Here is an 18,468-nt window from a genome sequence, read left to right as displayed (position 1 = left end):
CAGATGCCTTCTGGGCAGTGCCAAAGGTTGCATCACAGCCAAGAGCCAGGTCCTGCACTGAGATTCATAGAATTGTCAGGGCTGGAAGGGACCTCAAGGCTCAGCCAGCTCCAACCCCCCTGCCATGGGCAGGGACACCTCACACCGCAGCAGGTTGCTCACAGCCACCTCCAGCCTGGCTGCAAACACTTCCAGGCAGGAGGCTGCCACCACCTCCCTGGGCAACCTGTGCCAGGCTCTCACCACCCTCCTGGGGAACAACTTCTTCCTCACAGCCAATCTCAATCTCCCCACTTCTAGTTCTGCTCCATTCCCCCCAGTCCTATCACTCCCTGACACCCTCAGAAGTCCCTCCCCAGCTTTCCTGTAGCCCCCTGCAGACACTGAAAGGCCACCAGAAGGTCTCCTCAGAGCCTTCTCCTCTCCAGACTGAACAGCCCCAACTGTCTCAGTCTATCCTCATAGCAGAGCAACTCCAGCCCTCTGCTCATCCTCATGGCCCTTCTCTGGACACATTCCAGCTCCTCCAGATCCTTCCTGGCACAGGGGCTCCAGAACTGGCCCCAGAGCTGCAGCTGTGGTCTCAGCAGAGTGGAGCAGAGGGGCAGAATCCCCTCCCTGGCCCTGCTGGCCACACTTCTCTTGCTGCAGCCCAGGCTCTGCTTGGCTCTCTGGGCTGCAAGTGCTCCCTGCTGGCTCCTGCTGAGCTTCTCCTCCCCCAGCACCCCTAAGGCCTTTTCTTCAGGGCTGCTCTCCAGCCAGTCCCTGCCCAGCCTACGTTGGTGCTTGGGATTGCCCTGCCCCAGCTGCAGGACTTTGCCTTTGGTCTTGTTGAACCTCATGACTTGGGTCACAACAACCCCACAAACAGTCCAGGCTTGGGGCTTTGTGGCTGTAAAGTTGCCTGTCAGGAAAGGACCTGGGGGCACTGGTAGACAACTGGCTGAACATGAGCCAGTGTGTGCCTAGGTGGCCAAGAAGGCCAACAGCAAGCTGGCCTGGATCAGCAATAGTGTGGCTGGCGGGATCCGGGCGGTGGCTGGCGGGAGCGGGGCGGTGGCTGGCGGGAGCGGGGCGACGGCTGGAGGGATCGGGGCGACGGCTGGCGGGAGCGGGGCGGTGGCTGGCGGGAGCAGGGCGGTGGCTGGCGGGATCCGGGCGGTGGCTGGCGGGAGCGGGGCGGTGGCTGGCGGGATCCGGGCGGTGGCTGGCGGGAGCGGGGAGGTGGCTGGCGGGAGCGGGGCGGTGGCTGGCGGGATCCGGGCGGTGGCTGGCGGGAGCGGGGCGGTGGCTGGCGGGATCCGGGCGGTGGCTGGCGGGAGCGGGGAGGTGGCTGGCGGGAGCGGGGCGGTGGCTGGCGGGATCCGGGCGGTGGCTGGCGGGAGCGGGGCGGTGGCTGGCGGGATCGGAGCGGTGGCTGGCGGGAGCGGGGCGATGGCTGGCGGGATCCGGGCGGTGGCTGGCGGGAGCGGGGCGGTGGCTGGCGGGATCCGGGCGGTGGCTGGCGGGAGCGGGGAGGTGGCTGGCGGGAGCGGGGCGGTGGCTGGCGGGATCCGGGCGGTGGCTGGCGGGATCCGGTCGATGGCTGGCGGGAGCGGGGCGGTGGCTGGCGGGATCCGGGCGGTGGCTGGTGGGATCCGGGCGATGGCTGGTGGGATCCGGGCGGTGGCTGGCGGGAGCGGGGTGGTGGCTGGCGGGATCCGGGCGGTGGCTGGCGGGAGCGGGGCGGTGGCTGGCGGGATCCGGGCGGTGGCTGGCGGGAGCGGGGCGGTGGCTGGCGGGATCCGGGCGGTGGCTGGCGGGAGCGGGGAGGTGGCTGGCGGGAGCAGGGCGGTGGCTGGCGGGATCCGGGCGGTGGCTGGCGGGAGCGGGGCGATGGCTGGCGGGAGCGGGGCGGTGGCTGGCGGGAGCGGGGCGGTGGCTGGCGGGATCGGAGCGGTGGCTGGCGGGAGCGGGGCGATGGCTGGCGGGATCCGGGCGGTGGCTGGCGGCATCGGGGCGGTGGCTGGCGGGATCCGGGCGGTGGCTGGCGGGAGGGGGGCGGTGGCTGGCGGGAGCGGGGTGGTGGCTGGCGGGATCCGGGCGGTGGCTGGCAGGAGCGGGGAGGTGGCTGGCGGGATCCAGGCGGTGGCTGGCGGGATCCGGGCGGTGGGTGGCGGGATCCGGGCGGTGGGTGGCGGGAGCGGGGCGGTGGCTGGCGGGAGCGGGGAGGTGGCTGGCGGGATCCAGGCGGTGGCTGGCGGGATCCGGGCGGTGGGTGGCGGGATCCGGGCGGTGGGTGGCGGGATCCGGGTGGTGGGTGGCGGGATCCGGGCGGTGGGTGGCGGGAGCGGGGCGGTGGCTGGCGGGAGCGGGGTGGTGGCTGGCGGGATCCGGGCGGTGGCTGGCGGGAGCGGGGCGGTGGCTGGCGGGAGCGGGGCGGTGGCTGGCGGGAGCGGGGCGGTGGCTGGCGGGATCCGGGTGGTGGCTGGCGGGATCCGGGTGGTGGCTGGCGGGATCGGGGCGATGAATGGCAGGATCGGGGCGATGAATGGCAGGATCGGGGCGATGAATGGCAGGATCGGGGCGATGAATGGCAGGATCTGGGCGATGAATGGCCCCCTGTACTCAGCACTGGTGAGGCCACACCTCAAGTACTGTGGTCAGTTTTGGGCCCCTCTCTAAAAGAAGGACATTGGAATATGAAGGGCAGTGGAGCTGGTGCAGGGTGTGGAGAGCAGGGCTGGTGAGGAGCAGCTGCGGGACCTGGGCTTGTTCAGTCTGGGGAAGAGGAGGCTGAGGAGAGATCTCCTTGCTCTCTACAACGCCCTGAGAGCAGGTTGGAGTCAGGTGGGAGTTGGTCTTTCCTCCCTAGTATCAGGTGACAGAATGAGAGGCAATGGCCTGAAATTGTGCCAGGAGAGGCTTAGGTTGGAGCTCAGGAAAAATGTCTTTCCTGCAAGAGTGGTCAGGCACTGGAAGAGGCTGCCCAGGGGCGTGGAGGTGTCCCCATCACTGGAAGTGTTCAAGACATGAGTGGCCATGGCCCTCTGGGACAGGGTTTAGTGGCCATGGAGGTCTTTGGTTGATGGCTGGGCTCGGTGGTCCTGATGGTCTTTTCCAGCCAAAACAATGCTGTGGTTTTGGCCGTGGGGAAGAGGCAAGGGAGGAAACTAAGGATTGGCATGAGGTTTGTTAGTTAAGGCTTGAAAACAGAATTTGGTCTGACCCTGGGGGCGGGGGGGTATTATTTTCTCCCTTTGTCAAACTTGTCCTGCAGCTGGCTCTTGCTGAGGCTTGCTGGTGGAAGCTGTAGGCTCTTACTTTTGGTGTCTGGACCACATATGGGATCCTATGTTGCTGCTGCTCCTGGGCCAGCTGAAGAGAACACAAGGCTGGTGAGGTCCAAGAAGGCTTCATCTAATGTGACACAGGCCATCTGCTTCCAGGCTGCCAAAAGGGCTGAGGGACTGCCCTGGGAGGGGAATGATGCTGTTAAATACTGCAGGGCTTGCTAGAGCAGAACAGCTTTTAATTGATAGTAATAGAGACATAGCAGGGAACTGCTGCCTCCTCAGCTTGCAGACTCATTCACTGGGACTTTTGTCCTAGCAGCATGAAGCCAAACCCTGCAAATTTGGCAGCTGTGTGAATGCACCACAGGCTGGAGAGCAGAAAGTGGTGCCAGGAGTGACCACCTCTGGCCTGCCAGTTGTGGTCCAAAAGCTGTGATGTATTTAACTGTCTCTGCCTGGCCTCCCCTGATCATCTGCTGTCTGCTTGTAGCTCAGGACCAGGTTTCATGGGAACTGGAAAATCCACAGGGATCTTGCTTTCCCCCCCAAAAGGGTTGTGTGCCCCACATACTGTTCCACTTTACATGAAGATGCATCCAGCGCAGTGTTGCCAGCAGATCCAGAGAGGGGATGCTGCTGGTCTGCTCTGGGGAGACCTCACCTGGAGTACTGTGTACAGGTCTGGAGCCCTCAATATAGGAAAGACATGGACCTGATGGATTGGGTCCAGAGGAGGGCCACGAGGATGATCAGGGGGTTGGAGCACCTCTGCTACAAGCACAGGCTGAGGGAGCTGGGGGTGCTCAGCCTGGAGAAGAGGGGGCTCCAGGGAGACCTAATAGCAGCCTGCCAGTACCTGAAGGCCTACAAGAAGGCTGGGGAGAGACTGCTCCCAAAGACCTGCAGTGCTAGGGTGAGGGTCAGTGGCTTTAAGCTGCAGAAGAGCAGATTTAGACTGGATGCTAGGAAGAGGTTCTGCACCATGAGGGTGGTGGACCACTGGAACAGGTTGCCCAGGAGGTGGTTGAGGCCCCATTTCTAGAGACATTCAAGGTGAGACTTGATGAGGCCCTGGGCAGCCTGGTCTGTCTGGGGGGTGTCCCTGCTGAGTGTGGGGAGGTTGGGCTAGATGACCTTTGGAGTCCAGCCCAGCCCATTCTAAGTGCCTTGAACTTTCCCCATCTGTTCTGTTCCCTTATTTCTGCAGGGCTTCCTTTCCTCTGATCTGAAGCTGTGAGGGTTTTTCACTTGTACTGTCTAGCAGTTAATGGCATTCTCACACTTCAGTATAAGCTTTGAATGCCAGCAGCTGAGAGTTGTCATTCTAGTCAGACTTAATTGTATCTGTTGATTACCTCATAGAATCAGATTGATAAAGCCAGGCTCATACAAACCCTCCAGTGTTGTAAAAAAATGGTCATTAAACCCAGGGAAGGGGTGGGGAAGCTGTGGTGGTTGTCAGGGCACTTCAAAAACAAACAGCCTGTGGCATCAGAGGCTTTGCTTTGCCTCCCTTATCCTTCCAACCTAAGATACTGATATCTTTTTCCTGCAAAGTGCTGGGAAGTGACAGCAATGAGCTTGCTGACCAGGGAGGGAGAGCAGGCTGCCAGGCTGTGATCTCTCTGGGTGCAGGTGGTCATCCTACCTGTGACAAGCAGGAGTAGGGAAGTGATTGTCCCCGTACACTTGGCACTGGTGAGGGCATATCTTGGGTTAAGTTTTGGGGCCCTCACTTCAGGAAGGACGTTGAGGTGCTGGAGTGTGTCCAGAGAAGAGCAATGAAGCTGGGGAAGGGTCTGGAGAGCAGGGCTGGTGAGGAACTGCTGAAGGAGCTGGGGAAGGGTCTGGAGAGCAGGGCTGGTGAGGAACTGCTGAAGGAGCTGGGGAAGGGTCTGGAGAGCAGGGCTGGTGAGGAACAGCTGAAGGAGCTGGGGAAGGGTCTGGAGAGCAGGGCTGGTGAGGAACAGCTGAAGGAGCTGGGGAAGGGTCTGGAGGGCAGAGCTGGTGAGGAACAGCTGAAGGAACTGGGGAAGGGTCTGGAGAGCAGGGCTGGTGAGGAACAGCTGAAGGAGCTGGGGAAGGGTCTGGAGGGCAGGGCTGGTGAGGAACAGCTGAAGGAGCTGGGGAAGGGTCTGGAGAGCAGGGCTGGTGAGGAACAGCTGAAGGAACTGGGGTTGTTTAGCCTGAGAAAAGGAGGCTCAGAGACCTCCTTGCTCTCTACAACTCCCTGAAAGGAGATCGGAGCCTGGTGGGTGTTGGTCTCTTCTCCCAAGGAACAAGTGATAGGATGAAGCTGCACCAAGGGAGGATTGAGGGAGATGTTACAAGAAACTACTTCACTGAAAGGGTTCTCCAACACTGGAATCATCTCCCCAGGGAGGTGACTGAATCCCCATCCCTGGAGATGCTTAAAAGAGGCAGAGATGGGCTGCTGAGGGACATGGTTTAGCACCACACTTGGAAGAGTTAGATGGTTGTTGGACTCTATGATCTTCATGGTCCTTTCCAAGCTCAACGGTTCTGTGCTTCTCACCATCTCACCTTGAGTCCTGTGTCCAGTTCTGGGCTCCTCAGGTTAGGAAAGAGGTTGAGCTGCTGGAAGGTGTCCAGAGAAGGGCAACAAAGCTGGGGAGGGGTCTGGAGCACAGCCCTGTGAGGAGAGGCTGAGGGAGCTGGGGTTGCTTAGCCTGGAGAAGAGGAAGCTCAGGGGAGACCTTCTTGCTCTCTGCAACTCCCTGAAGGGAGGTTGTAGCCAGGAGGGGGTTGGTCTCTTCTCCCAGGCAAGCAGCACCAGAACAAGAGGACACAGTCTCAAGCTGTGCCAGGGGAAGTTTAGGCTGGAGGTGAGGAAAAAGTTCTTCACAGAGAGAGTTCTTGGCCATTGGGATGTGCTGCCCAGGGAGGTGGTGGAGTCCCCATCCCTGGAGGTGTTTAGGAAGAGCCTGGATGGGGTGCTTGGTGCCATGGTTGAGTTGATCAGATGGTGCTGGGGGATAGGTTGGACTCAATGATCTCAGAGGTCTTTTCCAACCTGGTTAATTCTGTATTCTGATTCTCTGTCAGCCTCACTGTGGAATTCCATTCCCTTGCCTCACTGGACCACCTTTGTGCCCAGGAGCAAATACAAGTGGATCTGCAGCTGTTTTTATGGGGGAGTTATGCTGCTGAGCTTGTCAGCCTCCAAAATAAGGCTTGGCTCAAGGGAAGCTGAAGTGAGCACTGCACCCAGGAGCTGAGGAGCACAGGCTCATGGCTCTGTGCTCGATTCTCTGTGCACAGCAGCTGCATGCATCCCTCAGGGCTGCAGCCTGGGGGTACAGGCCCGTACCTCAGCTGGGGTGAGTCTTGTCTCCTGGAGTTAACAGATTTATAGTTACTGAGGGTGTTAGGGTAAGGTCAGCAGGATGCCTCCTGCGTGTGTCGGTAGCTTTGATGGCCTTCATGGCACAATTGCTTTCCTCTGCAGGCTATGAGGAGGTCCTCTTTAAGGAGCAGCATCTTATGGCATGTGATCCAAGTTAGCTGGTGAGGCTGAGCTGAGCCTGTTCAGGCTCACCTCTTTCAGAGCAGTCAAAGGGGCTTGAAGCAGAGGTCGTCGCGCTGCGCTCTGCACCCACGCGCCGGTGCCTAAAGCGGGCTGCGGCAGAGGAGGGTAGGAGGGAGCGTGAGAAATCAGCTCCTCTGCTGCCAAGGCAGGCCTGGGTGCCTCCCAGCTCGTCCTGACAGGCAGCTGTCTCCCCTATTTTTAGCAATTTGCTGATGATGGAGAGAGCAGTGATGGAATAAGTCCCCCCTGGCAACTGCCTGCAGTGTTCCCCTGTCTCACATCTGTTTGTGTCTGAGCACAGGCTGCTCGCTGACCTGGGCTTGGGTCTCTTCTCTTGGGACATCCTCAGGCATGTGCTGCATGGTGTCCTGTCCTTGCTGGGCCAAGAGATCAGTCCTGCAGCAGCTGCTTTGTGCCTGTTAGTTCTCTGTCCTCTTTTCTCTCTGTCTTACAGCAGTCTGACTTATTTAGGCCATTTTTTTCCCCAGGCTGTGTCCTGGACCCTTGACCATTCTCGCTGCTGCCTGTCAGATCATCTTCTGCTGGTCCAGCTCTCCCTTGGAGTGCACCTTCAGTAGCTGGAAGTGCTTCCAGTGGGGACATTCCTGCTGCTGGCTGGGGTGAAAGGAAGGACATGTACACCTCACAGACTAGGCTGCTGTCTCCTTTTGTTCTTGGACCTCTTGTAGGCTGTGGCTGGTATCCAGAACTGTCTGCTCTGTCTAATTGTTCACATTCATCTCTGGAATCTCTCTTAAATTTTGTATGTTCAGTGCACTTCTTGCCACAAATTCATTGTGCTGATTTGTCAGTACCATGGCAAGGACCATGAAAGGGGAGGAAGGAAACCAAAGGAGTCAAGAGTCCTGTGAGTGGGTGACATCCTGAAAAATAGGGCAGTGGATCTTCATCACTTCTGGTTAATTTCTGATTCAAGTTTCAGCTAACTAATTCAGTTGCTGAGAGGGGTTGAGCTGAGGAGCCTCCCTGAACATGCTCCTGATCCCTGCAGGTTGCTTCCTCTTAGGAAGGCTGGGTCCAGGCTTGGTTTTGCATTTCAGTATGACAGCCTAAAATTGTAAGTTAGTGAGCAGAAAGCTAATCACAGCCTGGGCTGCAGCAAGAGAAGTGTGGGCAGCAGGTTGAGGAAGGTGATTCTCCCCCTCTACTCTGCCCTGCTGAGACCCCACCTGAAGTACTGCCTCCAGTTCTGGAAAGATCATGCTGGAATGTATCCAGAGAAGGGCCATGAGGATGAGCAGAGGGCTGGAGCTGCTCTCCTGTGAGGACACAGAGTTGGGGTTCTTCAGTTTGAAGAAGAAAAGGCTCTGAGGAGACCTTCTTGTGGCCTTCCAGTACCTGCAGGGGGCTACAGGAAAGCTGGGGAGGGACTTCTGAGGGTGTCAGGGAGTGATAGGACTGGGGGGGATGGAGCAAAACTAGAAGTGGGGAGATTGAGATTGGATGTGAGGAAGAAGTTGTTCCCCATGAGGGTGGTGAGAGCCTGGCACAGGCTGCCCAGGGAGGTGGTGGCAGCCTCCTGCCTGGAGGTGTTTGCAGCCAGGCTGGAGGTGGCTGTGAGCAACCTGCTGTGGTGTGAGGTGTCCCTGCCCATGGCAGGGGGGTTGGAGCTGGCTGAGCCTTGAGGACCCTTCCAACCCTGACAATTCTCTGATTCTGTAAGTGGCTTTTCAACCTCACTTGGCTCTCTCCAGATGTTAACCTGCAGGGAGGGTGACAACTCTAGTCAACTGAAGAAGACATCTGTCAAGCAGGAGTCCTGTCTCCTGCTTCTTGTTTGGTAGCAATGTCTTTGCCCAGCTTCTTACTAGATTCCCTACATTTCCTTCTGAGACTAAACAGGATCTGAGAGCTAAACACTTTTCTTCTGCCTGCAGGATGAGAATAACCAAGTGCTGTTGTCTCTGGCACAGAGCTTTGGTATTTTAGCACAGTTCTGCTTCTGCCACTCAGTGAAGAAAAATACTTTCAAGTGGAGGGCTTGTGACCTCTCTAATTGGAAGACCTGTAACTGCAGAGTGTCAGAGTGTCATACCTGTGCCTGGTGTGAGTCCCAGGACCCTTCAGGGATATGCATCCTACAGTTGCATGCATTCAGTCTCCTCAAAGAACAATCTACTAAGGGAGAGCTTAGCATTGAGTAGTCCTCTAAGTGGTTTTCTTTGAGGCTGACAAGCCTCATCTCACAGTTGATTGTTGCCTTTCTCCAAGGGTTAAGAGAAGAGATTAGTAAGCAGCTAGGAAATACAATCTTTGCTTCAGATTGAGCTTGCTGGAGCAAGGGTGGGGAGGGAAGAGACTGGGAGGCCCAGAGCGTGGCAGCAAGGATCCGAGGCAGGCACACTCTGTGGAGAGCTGCTGGCAGCTGATCTTGGCATGCAGTGAAAGGAATCCTTGTGCTTCCATTTCTCTTTTGTGCAGAACAGGCCTGCCCTTGGAAAGTCAGTCTCATCATAAAAGGAGGTGGAGAGCCTTCCTTTGCTGATGGCAGTGCAGCAAGGTGGGGATTTCTGAAGCTGTGGGGTTTTTCCAGCCCTACTCTGGCATCTGGGTGAAAGAGTCCTTTGTGTGGATGTTGGAAGCCAAGCATTTCAACAGAGGGTGTGTGTGCAGGGTGTGAGGCACACAGGTGTACCTGGAGAGCAGATCCTTCAATGGTTAATTCAGGGAGTAGTTTGCACTGTGGAGATGAGGAAGCACAGAGTGGTTTGGTTTGGAAGGGACCTCCAAAGTCATCCAGTCCAACTTCCCAGCAGTCAGCAGAGACATCCTTCACTGGATCATTTTGTTCAGAGCCCTGCTGAGCCTCACCTTGAATAGCTCCAGGGATGGGGCCTCAACTACCTCCCTGGGCAACCTGTTGCAGTGTTCCACAACCCTCATGGTGCAGAACTTGTTCCTAACATCCACTCTAGATCATAGAATAATAGAATCAATAAGGTTGGAAAAGACCTCAGAGATCATCAAGTCCAACCTGTCTCCCAACACCTCATGACTAAACTATGGCTCCAAGTGCCACATCCAATGTTTTTTTGAACACCTCCAGGGACAGGGACTCCACCACCTCCCTGGGCAGCACATTCCAGTGGCAAATTACTCTTCCTGTGAAGAAATTCCTCCTCGCCTCCAGCCTGAACCTCCCCTGGTGCATCTTGAGACTGTGTCCTCTTGTTCTGGTGCTGGGTGCCTGGGAGAAGAGACCAACCCCCACCTGGCTACAACCTCCCTTCAGGGAGTTGCAGAGAGCAAGAAGGTCTCCCCTGAGCCTCCTCTTCTGCAGGCTAAGCAACCCCAGCTCCCTCAGCCTCTCCTCACAGGGCTGTGCTCAAGGCCTCTCCCCAGCCTCATTGCTCTTCTCTGGACACCTTCAAGACTCTCAATGTCCTTCTTAAATCAAGGGGCCCAGATCTGCTCTTCTCCAGTTTCAAACCATTGTCCCTTGTCCTGTCACTGCAGGACTTTGCAAACAGTCATTCTGCAGCTGTCTTGTAGGCTTCCCTCAGGTAGTGGAAGCCCACTGTCAGGTCTCCCTGGAGCCTTCTCTTCTCCAGGCTGAACAGCCCTTTGCTTGAGAAGCAGGCTACAAACTCTGCTGTAGTTGTCATAGCTCCTTTTGCTTGTATTGGTCTCTTCTCCCAGGCCGCCAGCACCAGAACAAGAGGACACAGTCTCAAGCTGTGCCAGGGGAGGTTTAGGCTGGATGTTAGGAAGAAATTCTACCCAGAGAGAGTGATTGCCCATTGGAATGGGCTGCCTGGGGAGGTGGTGGAGTCACCATCACTGGAGGTGTTCAGGAGGAGACTGGATGGGGAGCTTGGTGCCATGGGTTAGTTGTTTAGGTGGTGTTGGATTGGTTGATGGGTTGGACTGGATGATCTTGAAGGCCTCTTCCAACCTGGTTTATTCTATTCTATTCTGTTCTGTTCTGTTCTATTCTATGCTGGTGATGGGATGGTGATCTAATTGCAGAGCTGAGAGAGTTAACCTGGATCAATTAGAGGGTGAGGGGGAAGCCAAGTGTATTCCAACAGCCTGGGTCTGTTTGGCTGTAGCCAGCTGGCTTGACAGGGTGATGGATTGGAGGAATGAGTAGGATTTGCTGAAAATGCTTGGGTTTGAATTTCACCTCTCCCTTCCCTGGTTTGCCAGCTGCCAGTCAAGCATTACAAGAGCAAATCTTCCCTGATAGAGCTGTTCTCTGGCATGTTGAATATGGAATAGCTTGGCTGTGTAGATAAGAAATTGATTTCCTACTGCTTTTCTGTCCCCAGCACCTTTTCCCAAGAGGTTCTTTCAGAGCTGCTTAAGACTGGTCTCCTGCCTACACAAGGGCTTTCCTTGTCAGCACTGCTGGTGTAGCCTCAGCTGGCAACAACTTACTCTAGCAAACTCCACATCAGCCAAAACCACAACTCCACAAGGATGTGCCAGTGCTGATTAAACTTTCAGGAAAGGCTGTAGGAGCAGTGCCAGTGTGGACTCTGTGTTCCAAGAGACAGATCAGCTGCCTGGCCCTTCTGGGGAAATAATTTTCCTGTCTTGAGATGCTTGTAGAGGACTGGGGTTGGGAGCCTCTCTCTCACAGTTTGGTTCAGTGGAGGTCTTACAGATGGTACTCTAGGTGGTCCTGCTCTGGCAGTGGGGTTGGACTAGATTGGCAGACTGCATCAGGGTGGAAGGGACCCTCAAAGGTCATCTTGTCCAGCCCTACCTGCAGTCAGCAGGGACACCTCCAGCTAGATCAAGCTGCCCAGGGCCACGTTGAGTCTCATGCTGAATGCCTCCAGGGATGGGGCCATGACCACCTCCCTGGGCAAGCTGCTCTGGTGTTTCCCCATCCCCCTTGTGAAGAGCTTCCTCCTGATGTCCAACCTAAATCTACCCTGCTCTGGTTTCAAACCATTGTCCCTTGTCCTTCTAAACAGTCCTCCCCCAGCCTTCATGTAGGTCCCTTTCCTGATTTTGGGGGTCCCTTCCAACCCCAAAGATTCTGTGATACTTTAAGACTAAAGAAAATACCTTGGCAAATAAGGGCTCAGGACCCTTTCAGAAAGGGAAGGCTGGTGTGAAGGTGTGCTTAGTACTGCTGGCCACCAGGCACTTGTGTGCTTTAGTAACTCAAACCCTTGTGATGGGAGTTGTGTTCTGTCCCAGAACAAACTGGAAACCCCTGAAGTGCTTTAACCCAGCTGTAGTGCTGTGGGTTATTGCATTTCAAAGCAATAAGGCTGAATCCTCATCCCTGGAGGTCTTTGAAAGGTGCAGAGATTTGGTGCTGAGGGACATGGCTTAGCACCAGCCTTGTTACAGTTAGAGAGTAGTTGGACTCGATCATCTTAAAGGGCTTTTCCAGCCAAAGCAAATGTACAGTTCTCATGCTGGGCTCTTGGTGGTGGTTCAAGTGCTTTTGGTACTTTGCTGAAGCAGTTGACACAGTAGGAACAAAAGTTGATTTGCTATCATCATGATTCACTCTCAGTGTTTGTTGTAGAGTAAACCAGGCAGAGCATCCTGGTGTAGTGGAAGGTGTCCCTGCTCATGGCAGGGGCTTGGAACTAGAAGTTCTTGAAGGTCCATTCCAAACCAAACTACTCTATGCTAATAAAGCTTTTGCTTCCCTGCAGTACTGTGGAAGGGTTTGAGTTCCCAGGATCACAGGATGTTAGGGATAGGAAGGGAGATCATTGGGTCCAACCTCCCTGCCAGAGCAGGACCATGGAATCCAGGCAGGTTGCACAGGAATGCATCAAGACAGGTCTTGAAAGTCTCCAGAGAAGGCCTTGCTGGGGAGCCTGTTCCAGTGCTCTGTGACCCTTAAAGTAAAGAAGTTCTTCCTCCTGCTGAGGTGGAAGTTCCTGTGCTGTGGTTTGCCTCCATTGCCCCTTGTCCTGTTGCAGGGCACAGTGAGCAGAGCCTGTCCCTCCCTTCCTGACCCCCAGCCCTCAGCTATTTATAAAGGTTTATTACATCCACTCTTAGTCTTCTCTTCTCCAGGCTGAACAGCCCCAGGTCTCTCAGCCTCTCTTCACAGGGCAGTGCTCCAGACCCTTCATCATCTTCTCACTCCTCCATTGGACTCTCTCCAGCAGATCCCTGTCCCTCCCGAACTGGGGAGCCCAGAGTTGGATGCAATATTCCAGGCATGGTCTCAGCAGGGCAGAGCAGAGGTGGAGGAGAACCTCTCTGGATCTGCTGGACACACTCCTCTTAGTGCACCCCAGGATCCCCTTGGCCACAAGGACACATGGCTGTCCCAGAACTTGTCCACCAGACTCCTAGGCCCTTCTCCACAGGGCTGCTCTCCAGCAGATCATCTCCTAACCTGTACTGGTGCAGTTTATTATTCCTTCCCAGGTGGAGGACTCTGCACTTACCCTTCTTGAACTTCATCAGGTTCCTTTTCTGCCCAGCTCTCCACTCTGTCCAAGTTCTTCAGTCCTTCCCCACCTATCCAGTACTGTGGCTGGCAGTGAGTTACTGGGTGCTGGTAAGGAGTGAGTTGCCTTTTACTTTGGTGAAAGTGAATGAGCACCTGCCCTCATTTCTCCTTGGAAGGTGATGTGCTGAGATTGCTGCTGAGCTGTGTGCTGCTGGGCAGACAGGCACAGACTCTCCTCTGTTAATTTTACAGACCACATCTGTGTTTTCCAGGAAACTGGGAGGATGAAACATGTCTAAGCTTTTGCTTAGATCTTGGAGCTTTCAAAACTGGTGATTTGTACTTGTTTGTCTCCCTTCCTCGCATCAACTCCCACAGCTGGGACTGAAGATGTTGTTCACAGTCACAGGGAGTACCCTGTACCAAGCACCAGCCTTCATCTGAAGGCTGCTGGCTAGTGAGTGGCACCAAGCTGTGCAAGCCACATACCCTGTGATTCCTCCAAGATGAACCCCCTGGAGGGCAAAGCTCAGGCACTGTCACTGGGCTTGCAGGCAGGCTGGGAGGTTTGCCTGAGCTCTTGGGCTTGCAGGCAGGCTGGGAGGTTTGCCTGAGCTCTTGGGCTTGCAGGCAGGCTGGGAGGTTTGGCTGAGCTCTTGGGCTTGCAGGCAGGCTGGGAGGTTTGGCTGAGCTCTTGGGCTTGCAGGCAGGCTGGGAGGTTTGGCTGAGCTTGTGGGCATGCAGGCAGGCTGGGAGATTTGCCTGAGCTCTTGGGCTTGCAGGCAGGCTGGGAGGTTTGCCTGAGCTCTTGGGCTTGCAGGCAGGCTGGGAGGTGTGCCTGAGCTCTTGGGCTTGCAGGCAGGCTGGGAGGTTTGGCTGAGCTTGTGGGCATGCAGGCAGGCTGGGAGATTTGCCTGAGCTCTTGGGCTTGCAGGCAGGCTGGGAGGTTTGCCTGAGCTCTTGGGCTTGCAGGCAGGCTGGGAGGTGTGCCTGAGCTCTTGGGCTTGCAGGCAGGCTGGGAGGTTTGCCTGAGCTCTTGGAGTCCTTTAGACAGAGGAAAAAAATTGTTAACCATCCTCTTTGTGACATGCTGAGAGATCCTTAAGAGATCACAGAATTAACCAGGTTGGAAAAGGCCTCTGAGATCAAGTCCAACCTATCACCCAACAGCATCTAAACAACTGAACCATGGCACTGAATGCCTCATCCAGTCTTCTGTGTTTTGAAACCCCTCCAGGGATGGAGACTCCACCACCTCCCTGGGCAGCACATCCCAATGGCCAGTCTCTCTTGCTGGGAAGAATTTCTTCCTGACATCCAGCCCAAACCTCCCCTGGTGCAGCTTGAGACTGTGTCCTGTTGTTTGGATGATGGTTTCACTGGTACCAATGTGGTCTGAGCTCTGCCTGGTCCCTTCTCACATGCAGTGAGTGACAGGCTTTGCAGGGGGTTGGACTCGAGGCTCTCTGAAGGTCCCTTCCACCCCCTAGCATTCGGTAATTCTGTGACAAGAAGAAACAGCCTCAAATTGTGCCAGGGAGCAGATATTAGGAAAGATTTCTTCCCAGAAAAGGCTGTGAGGCATTTGAACAGGCTGCCCACGAAGGCAGTGGAGTCACCAGCCCTGAAGCTATTTAAGAGACGTGTGGATGTGGTGCTCAGGGATGTGGTTTAATGGTGCTGGTCGTGGGATTGTGAGCTCGTGCTGAACACGGTGAGCTCGCTTCCAACCTCAGCAGTTCTGTGATTCCATGGGTTTTGTTAACTGCTTTGCAAGTAAAGCATAGGAAAGCCACAGGTTGGCTTATGGATTTGTCAGAGTTTTTATTTATCCACCCTGGTGCCAGCTGCAATCCAGAAGTTGCTCAGGGCTTAGGCTGAGTGATTTCGAGCATTGAGTCTTGATCTACAAGCAAGGTAGCTGAAGATCTCTGGAGCAGCCAGGGAAAAGGGGTCCTTTGCTCTGCCAGAGTTGTACTTGCAGCCTGAGCATAAACAGCTCCAGTCCTTTGTTGTCACCAATCCTGTCTCACCAAAGTTTGGAAGAGTCACTGGGGGAAGAGGGAAATCAAACAGCCTTGTCACCTGCTGGAGATAGAAAATAAATCAGCTGAGCTGAAACAAAAAAAGGCTGTTCTTTGTGAACCCTGCAGTGCTGATGGTGAAAAACATTCCCATCACTTCATATAAATCTCTTTTAGGGGAGCCTGGATGAGATTTAGCAGTAGAGGAGGCTTGGTGTGCTCTTCCCACTCGTCTTTCCTGCATGTGTGGCTTTTGGGAGGGGGTGTGATCATTCACTGACTGATTTGCCCTGGCACTCTGGGACTGGGAAGACTTACTGTGATGATTGCTTTGGGTTTTAGGGGTGAGGAGTGGGGTGGGAATCCAATTACAGCTGGGAGAAGTAGACAACATCTCAAGGAGACTGAGCCTTCCCTTCTTTTTGCCTTGCATCCCTCTGTTCTGAGCTGTCACAGGGGCTTTCCTCGGGGAGAGCCCTGCAGAGCTGCCTTTGCAGCCTCGGCACCCTTCTCAGTTTCTCTGTTTTCTTTCCCCTTGTGCAGGGCCTATGCAGAAGACTCATCCTCTGTAAAACATGATGCAAGGACAGAGGCAAGTGAGAAGGTGAAGCATGAAGAGGAGGAGAGCAGCAGCAGTGAGGGCAGAAGGGCTGTCGCATCAGGTGATGAGGAGGCTCAGCCGGAAGGGAAGAAGAAGAAGCGCTCCGGGTTCAGGGACCGTAAGGTACAGATCCTGGGGGGGTGACACCTGCAGCCATTGCACAGCAGTGCAGCAAAGGAGAACCTGCAGAGGAGCTGCTTGTGGTGCAGCCAGGGCTATAGAGTCAGGCTTTGACAGTGGGAGGACACAGCAAGGGGCTGCCCAGAGAGGTGGCAGGGTGTCCTTCTCTGGACTCCTTCAAAACCTGCCTGGATGCTGTCCTGTGCAGCCTGCTCTGGCACGGGGGTTGGACTAGCTGATCTCTGCAGGTCCCTTCCAGCCCCTCCCCTGCTGGGATTCTGGGTGATTTTTTGCTCTGTACTGTGTCTTCATTTTGTGAGGTATTTTACTGGTTTGGAACCTACTCTTTTGGCATCCTCCCTTGAGTCTTTAGCTTGGAACTTGTTTATTTGGAAAACACAGTACAGTGACCCTCTGCAGTGGAGACCTCTTCTCTGATCTTGGTGTGCTTGGGTGTCTGAGGAGTGGCTGCCAGAGAAGCCAAGGCTCCTGCCCTTGTGTCTGTTAAGATCATAGATTCACAGAATGCACTGGGTTGGAAGGGACCTTTAAAGGCCAGGTGGTACAACCCCCTTGCATTAAGCAGGGACATCCCCAACTAGATCAGGTTGTTCAGAGTCCCACCAAGCCTGACCTTGAATGTCTCCATTCAAGAACCTTCAGGCCTCCACCACCTCCTCAGGTAACCTCTTCCAGTGTCCCACTACCCTCATGGTAAATAACTTGTACCTAACATCCAACCTAAATCTCCACTTCTCTGGTTTGAAACCATTTTGCCCCTCATCCTGTCACTCCAGGCCTTTGTAAGCAGTCCCTCTGCAGCCTTCTTGTCAGTCTCCTTCAGGTACTTGAAGGCTGCTATTAGGTCTCCCCAGAGCCTTCTCTTCTCCAGGCTGAACACCCCCAGCCCTTCTAGCCTGTCTTCACAGGAGATAGGCTTCAGCCCCCTGATCACTTTTGTGCCCCTTCTCTGGACACTGTTCATCAAGTCCATGTCCTTCTTGTATTAGGGCTCCAGGTACTGCAGGTGAGGTCTCACCAAAGCAGAGCAGAGGGGGAGAATCACCTCTCTGAACCTGCTGGCTACATTCCTTTTGATGAAGCCCAGGGTGCCATTGGCCTGCTGGGCTGCAAGTGCACGTGCAAGACACTGCATGCAAAGAAGAGAATCAGTGCAGAAGCTTTAAGACTACACCAAGGGCATCCAGCATATGTCTCAGTGAGTCTGTCCATTCACCTGTGAACAGTGCCAGTGTATGTAGGAAGGAGCAGAGGATGAGTGTGAAAGGGAGGGTTATAGGAAAGGCCCACTTGAGTTTTTCCTGTGTTCATTGAAACACAGCCTCACCTAATTCATGGTTAGTTGTGTCTCTTTCTCACACAGAATCACAGAATCAACCAGGTTGGAAAAGCCCTCAGAGATCATCGAGTCCAACCTATCATCTAACACCTCCTGACAACTAAACCATGGCTCCAAGTGCCACATCCAGTATTTTTTGAACACCCCCAGGGATGGGGACTCCACCACCTCCCAGCACATCCCAATGGCCAATTACTCTCTCTGGGAAGAACTTTCTCCTCACCTCCAGCCTAAACTTAGGCCTTCTCAGGAGGAGGAGAGCTTGACTCATCAACTGTATTGTCAGCTCGTGATCTGCCTTCACTGTTGGGCAGTCCTGAGAGTTGTTTGGGCTCCTCAGAGCTGTCTTGACAGCTGTTTGCTGCTGTCTGCAACCAGTGTTATTACAAGATGTAGTTTGGTCTGATGGAGAGCCCTGAAACAGAGGGCTGGCAGACAGCAGTATTTCAGTTTTTGAAAACCTGTCTGGCTGGCAGTTTTATTGGGCTGTGTTTGATGATTTACTGCCCTGGCAGTGCCAAAGAGGAGAATGGGAGTGTGTGCTCTTTGCAGCTCCTTTCTGTGTGGTTTGCTTGTGGTAATTATTCCGCAGTCAGTATCCTGGAGGCTGCATCTCATTAGCTGGTAAATTGTGGCTGGTCACAGCGAGTGGCTTAACAGCTTTTCATTACAAATGAAGAGTTGTTGCATTGGAAGCTGCTGAATCATAATCCATTCTTGGTTAGAAGTGCCTTGTGGTGTTTGGGGCTCCAAACCTTCCCTGTTGTGACATGTTGGTGAAGTGATGTTGTAAGATCCTACGCTGGGAAACTTAGAATTGTCCAGGAATGCCAACTCTGGACTTCTGCTCATTGTCTTGGCACCTGGGTGTCAGCTACTCTGGCAGCTTCAGCAAAACTTTGAGTCTTGCCAGCACACCACTCAAGAGGGTTGTGTCTCCCAGTGTCAGCAGCTGGAGACAGGCTGCAAAGAGAAAAGAAACAATCCACCTCCATCCACGCTCCTAAGTACAGGCGTTTGTTGATCGAGCAAATGTAGTAATGATTTGTGGGGCTGCTTGCTGCTGGCTAGGGAAGCCAGGGAAGGTTTGTTTGCATGTCAGGACTGTTATTCCAGCAGTTAGGAGAGGTGCCTGTGC

At 54.8% G+C, this 18,468-nt stretch overlaps 1 protein-coding gene across 4 annotated transcripts in view; it reads left to right on the top strand.

Annotated features, from left to right (window-relative positions):
* The window catches only part of MICU1 (mitochondrial calcium uptake 1), a 195,507-nt gene that overhangs the window by 35,925 nt on the left and 141,114 nt on the right, over positions 1 to 18,468 (top strand). For all 4 annotated transcript variants that reach the window (XM_054174645.1, XM_054174644.1, XM_054174646.1 and 1 more), the window contains one exon: positions 15,793 to 15,973. Coding sequence is in view for 3 of the 4 variants with exons in the window: in XM_054174644.1 (XP_054030619.1) it covers positions 15,793 to 15,973 (181 nt within the window). In the remaining variant the exon portion in view is untranslated. The remainder of the gene's footprint in view (positions 1 to 15,792; positions 15,974 to 18,468) is intronic.

The sequence above is a fragment of the Dryobates pubescens genome, chromosome 30 (genome assembly GCF_014839835.1).
Source record: "Dryobates pubescens isolate bDryPub1 chromosome 30, bDryPub1.pri, whole genome shotgun sequence".
Classification (NCBI taxonomy): Eukaryota; Metazoa; Chordata; class Aves; order Piciformes; family Picidae; genus Dryobates; species Dryobates pubescens.
Note: the sequence above shows the minus strand (reverse complement) of the source record. Positions and strands in the feature narration are given on the sequence as shown.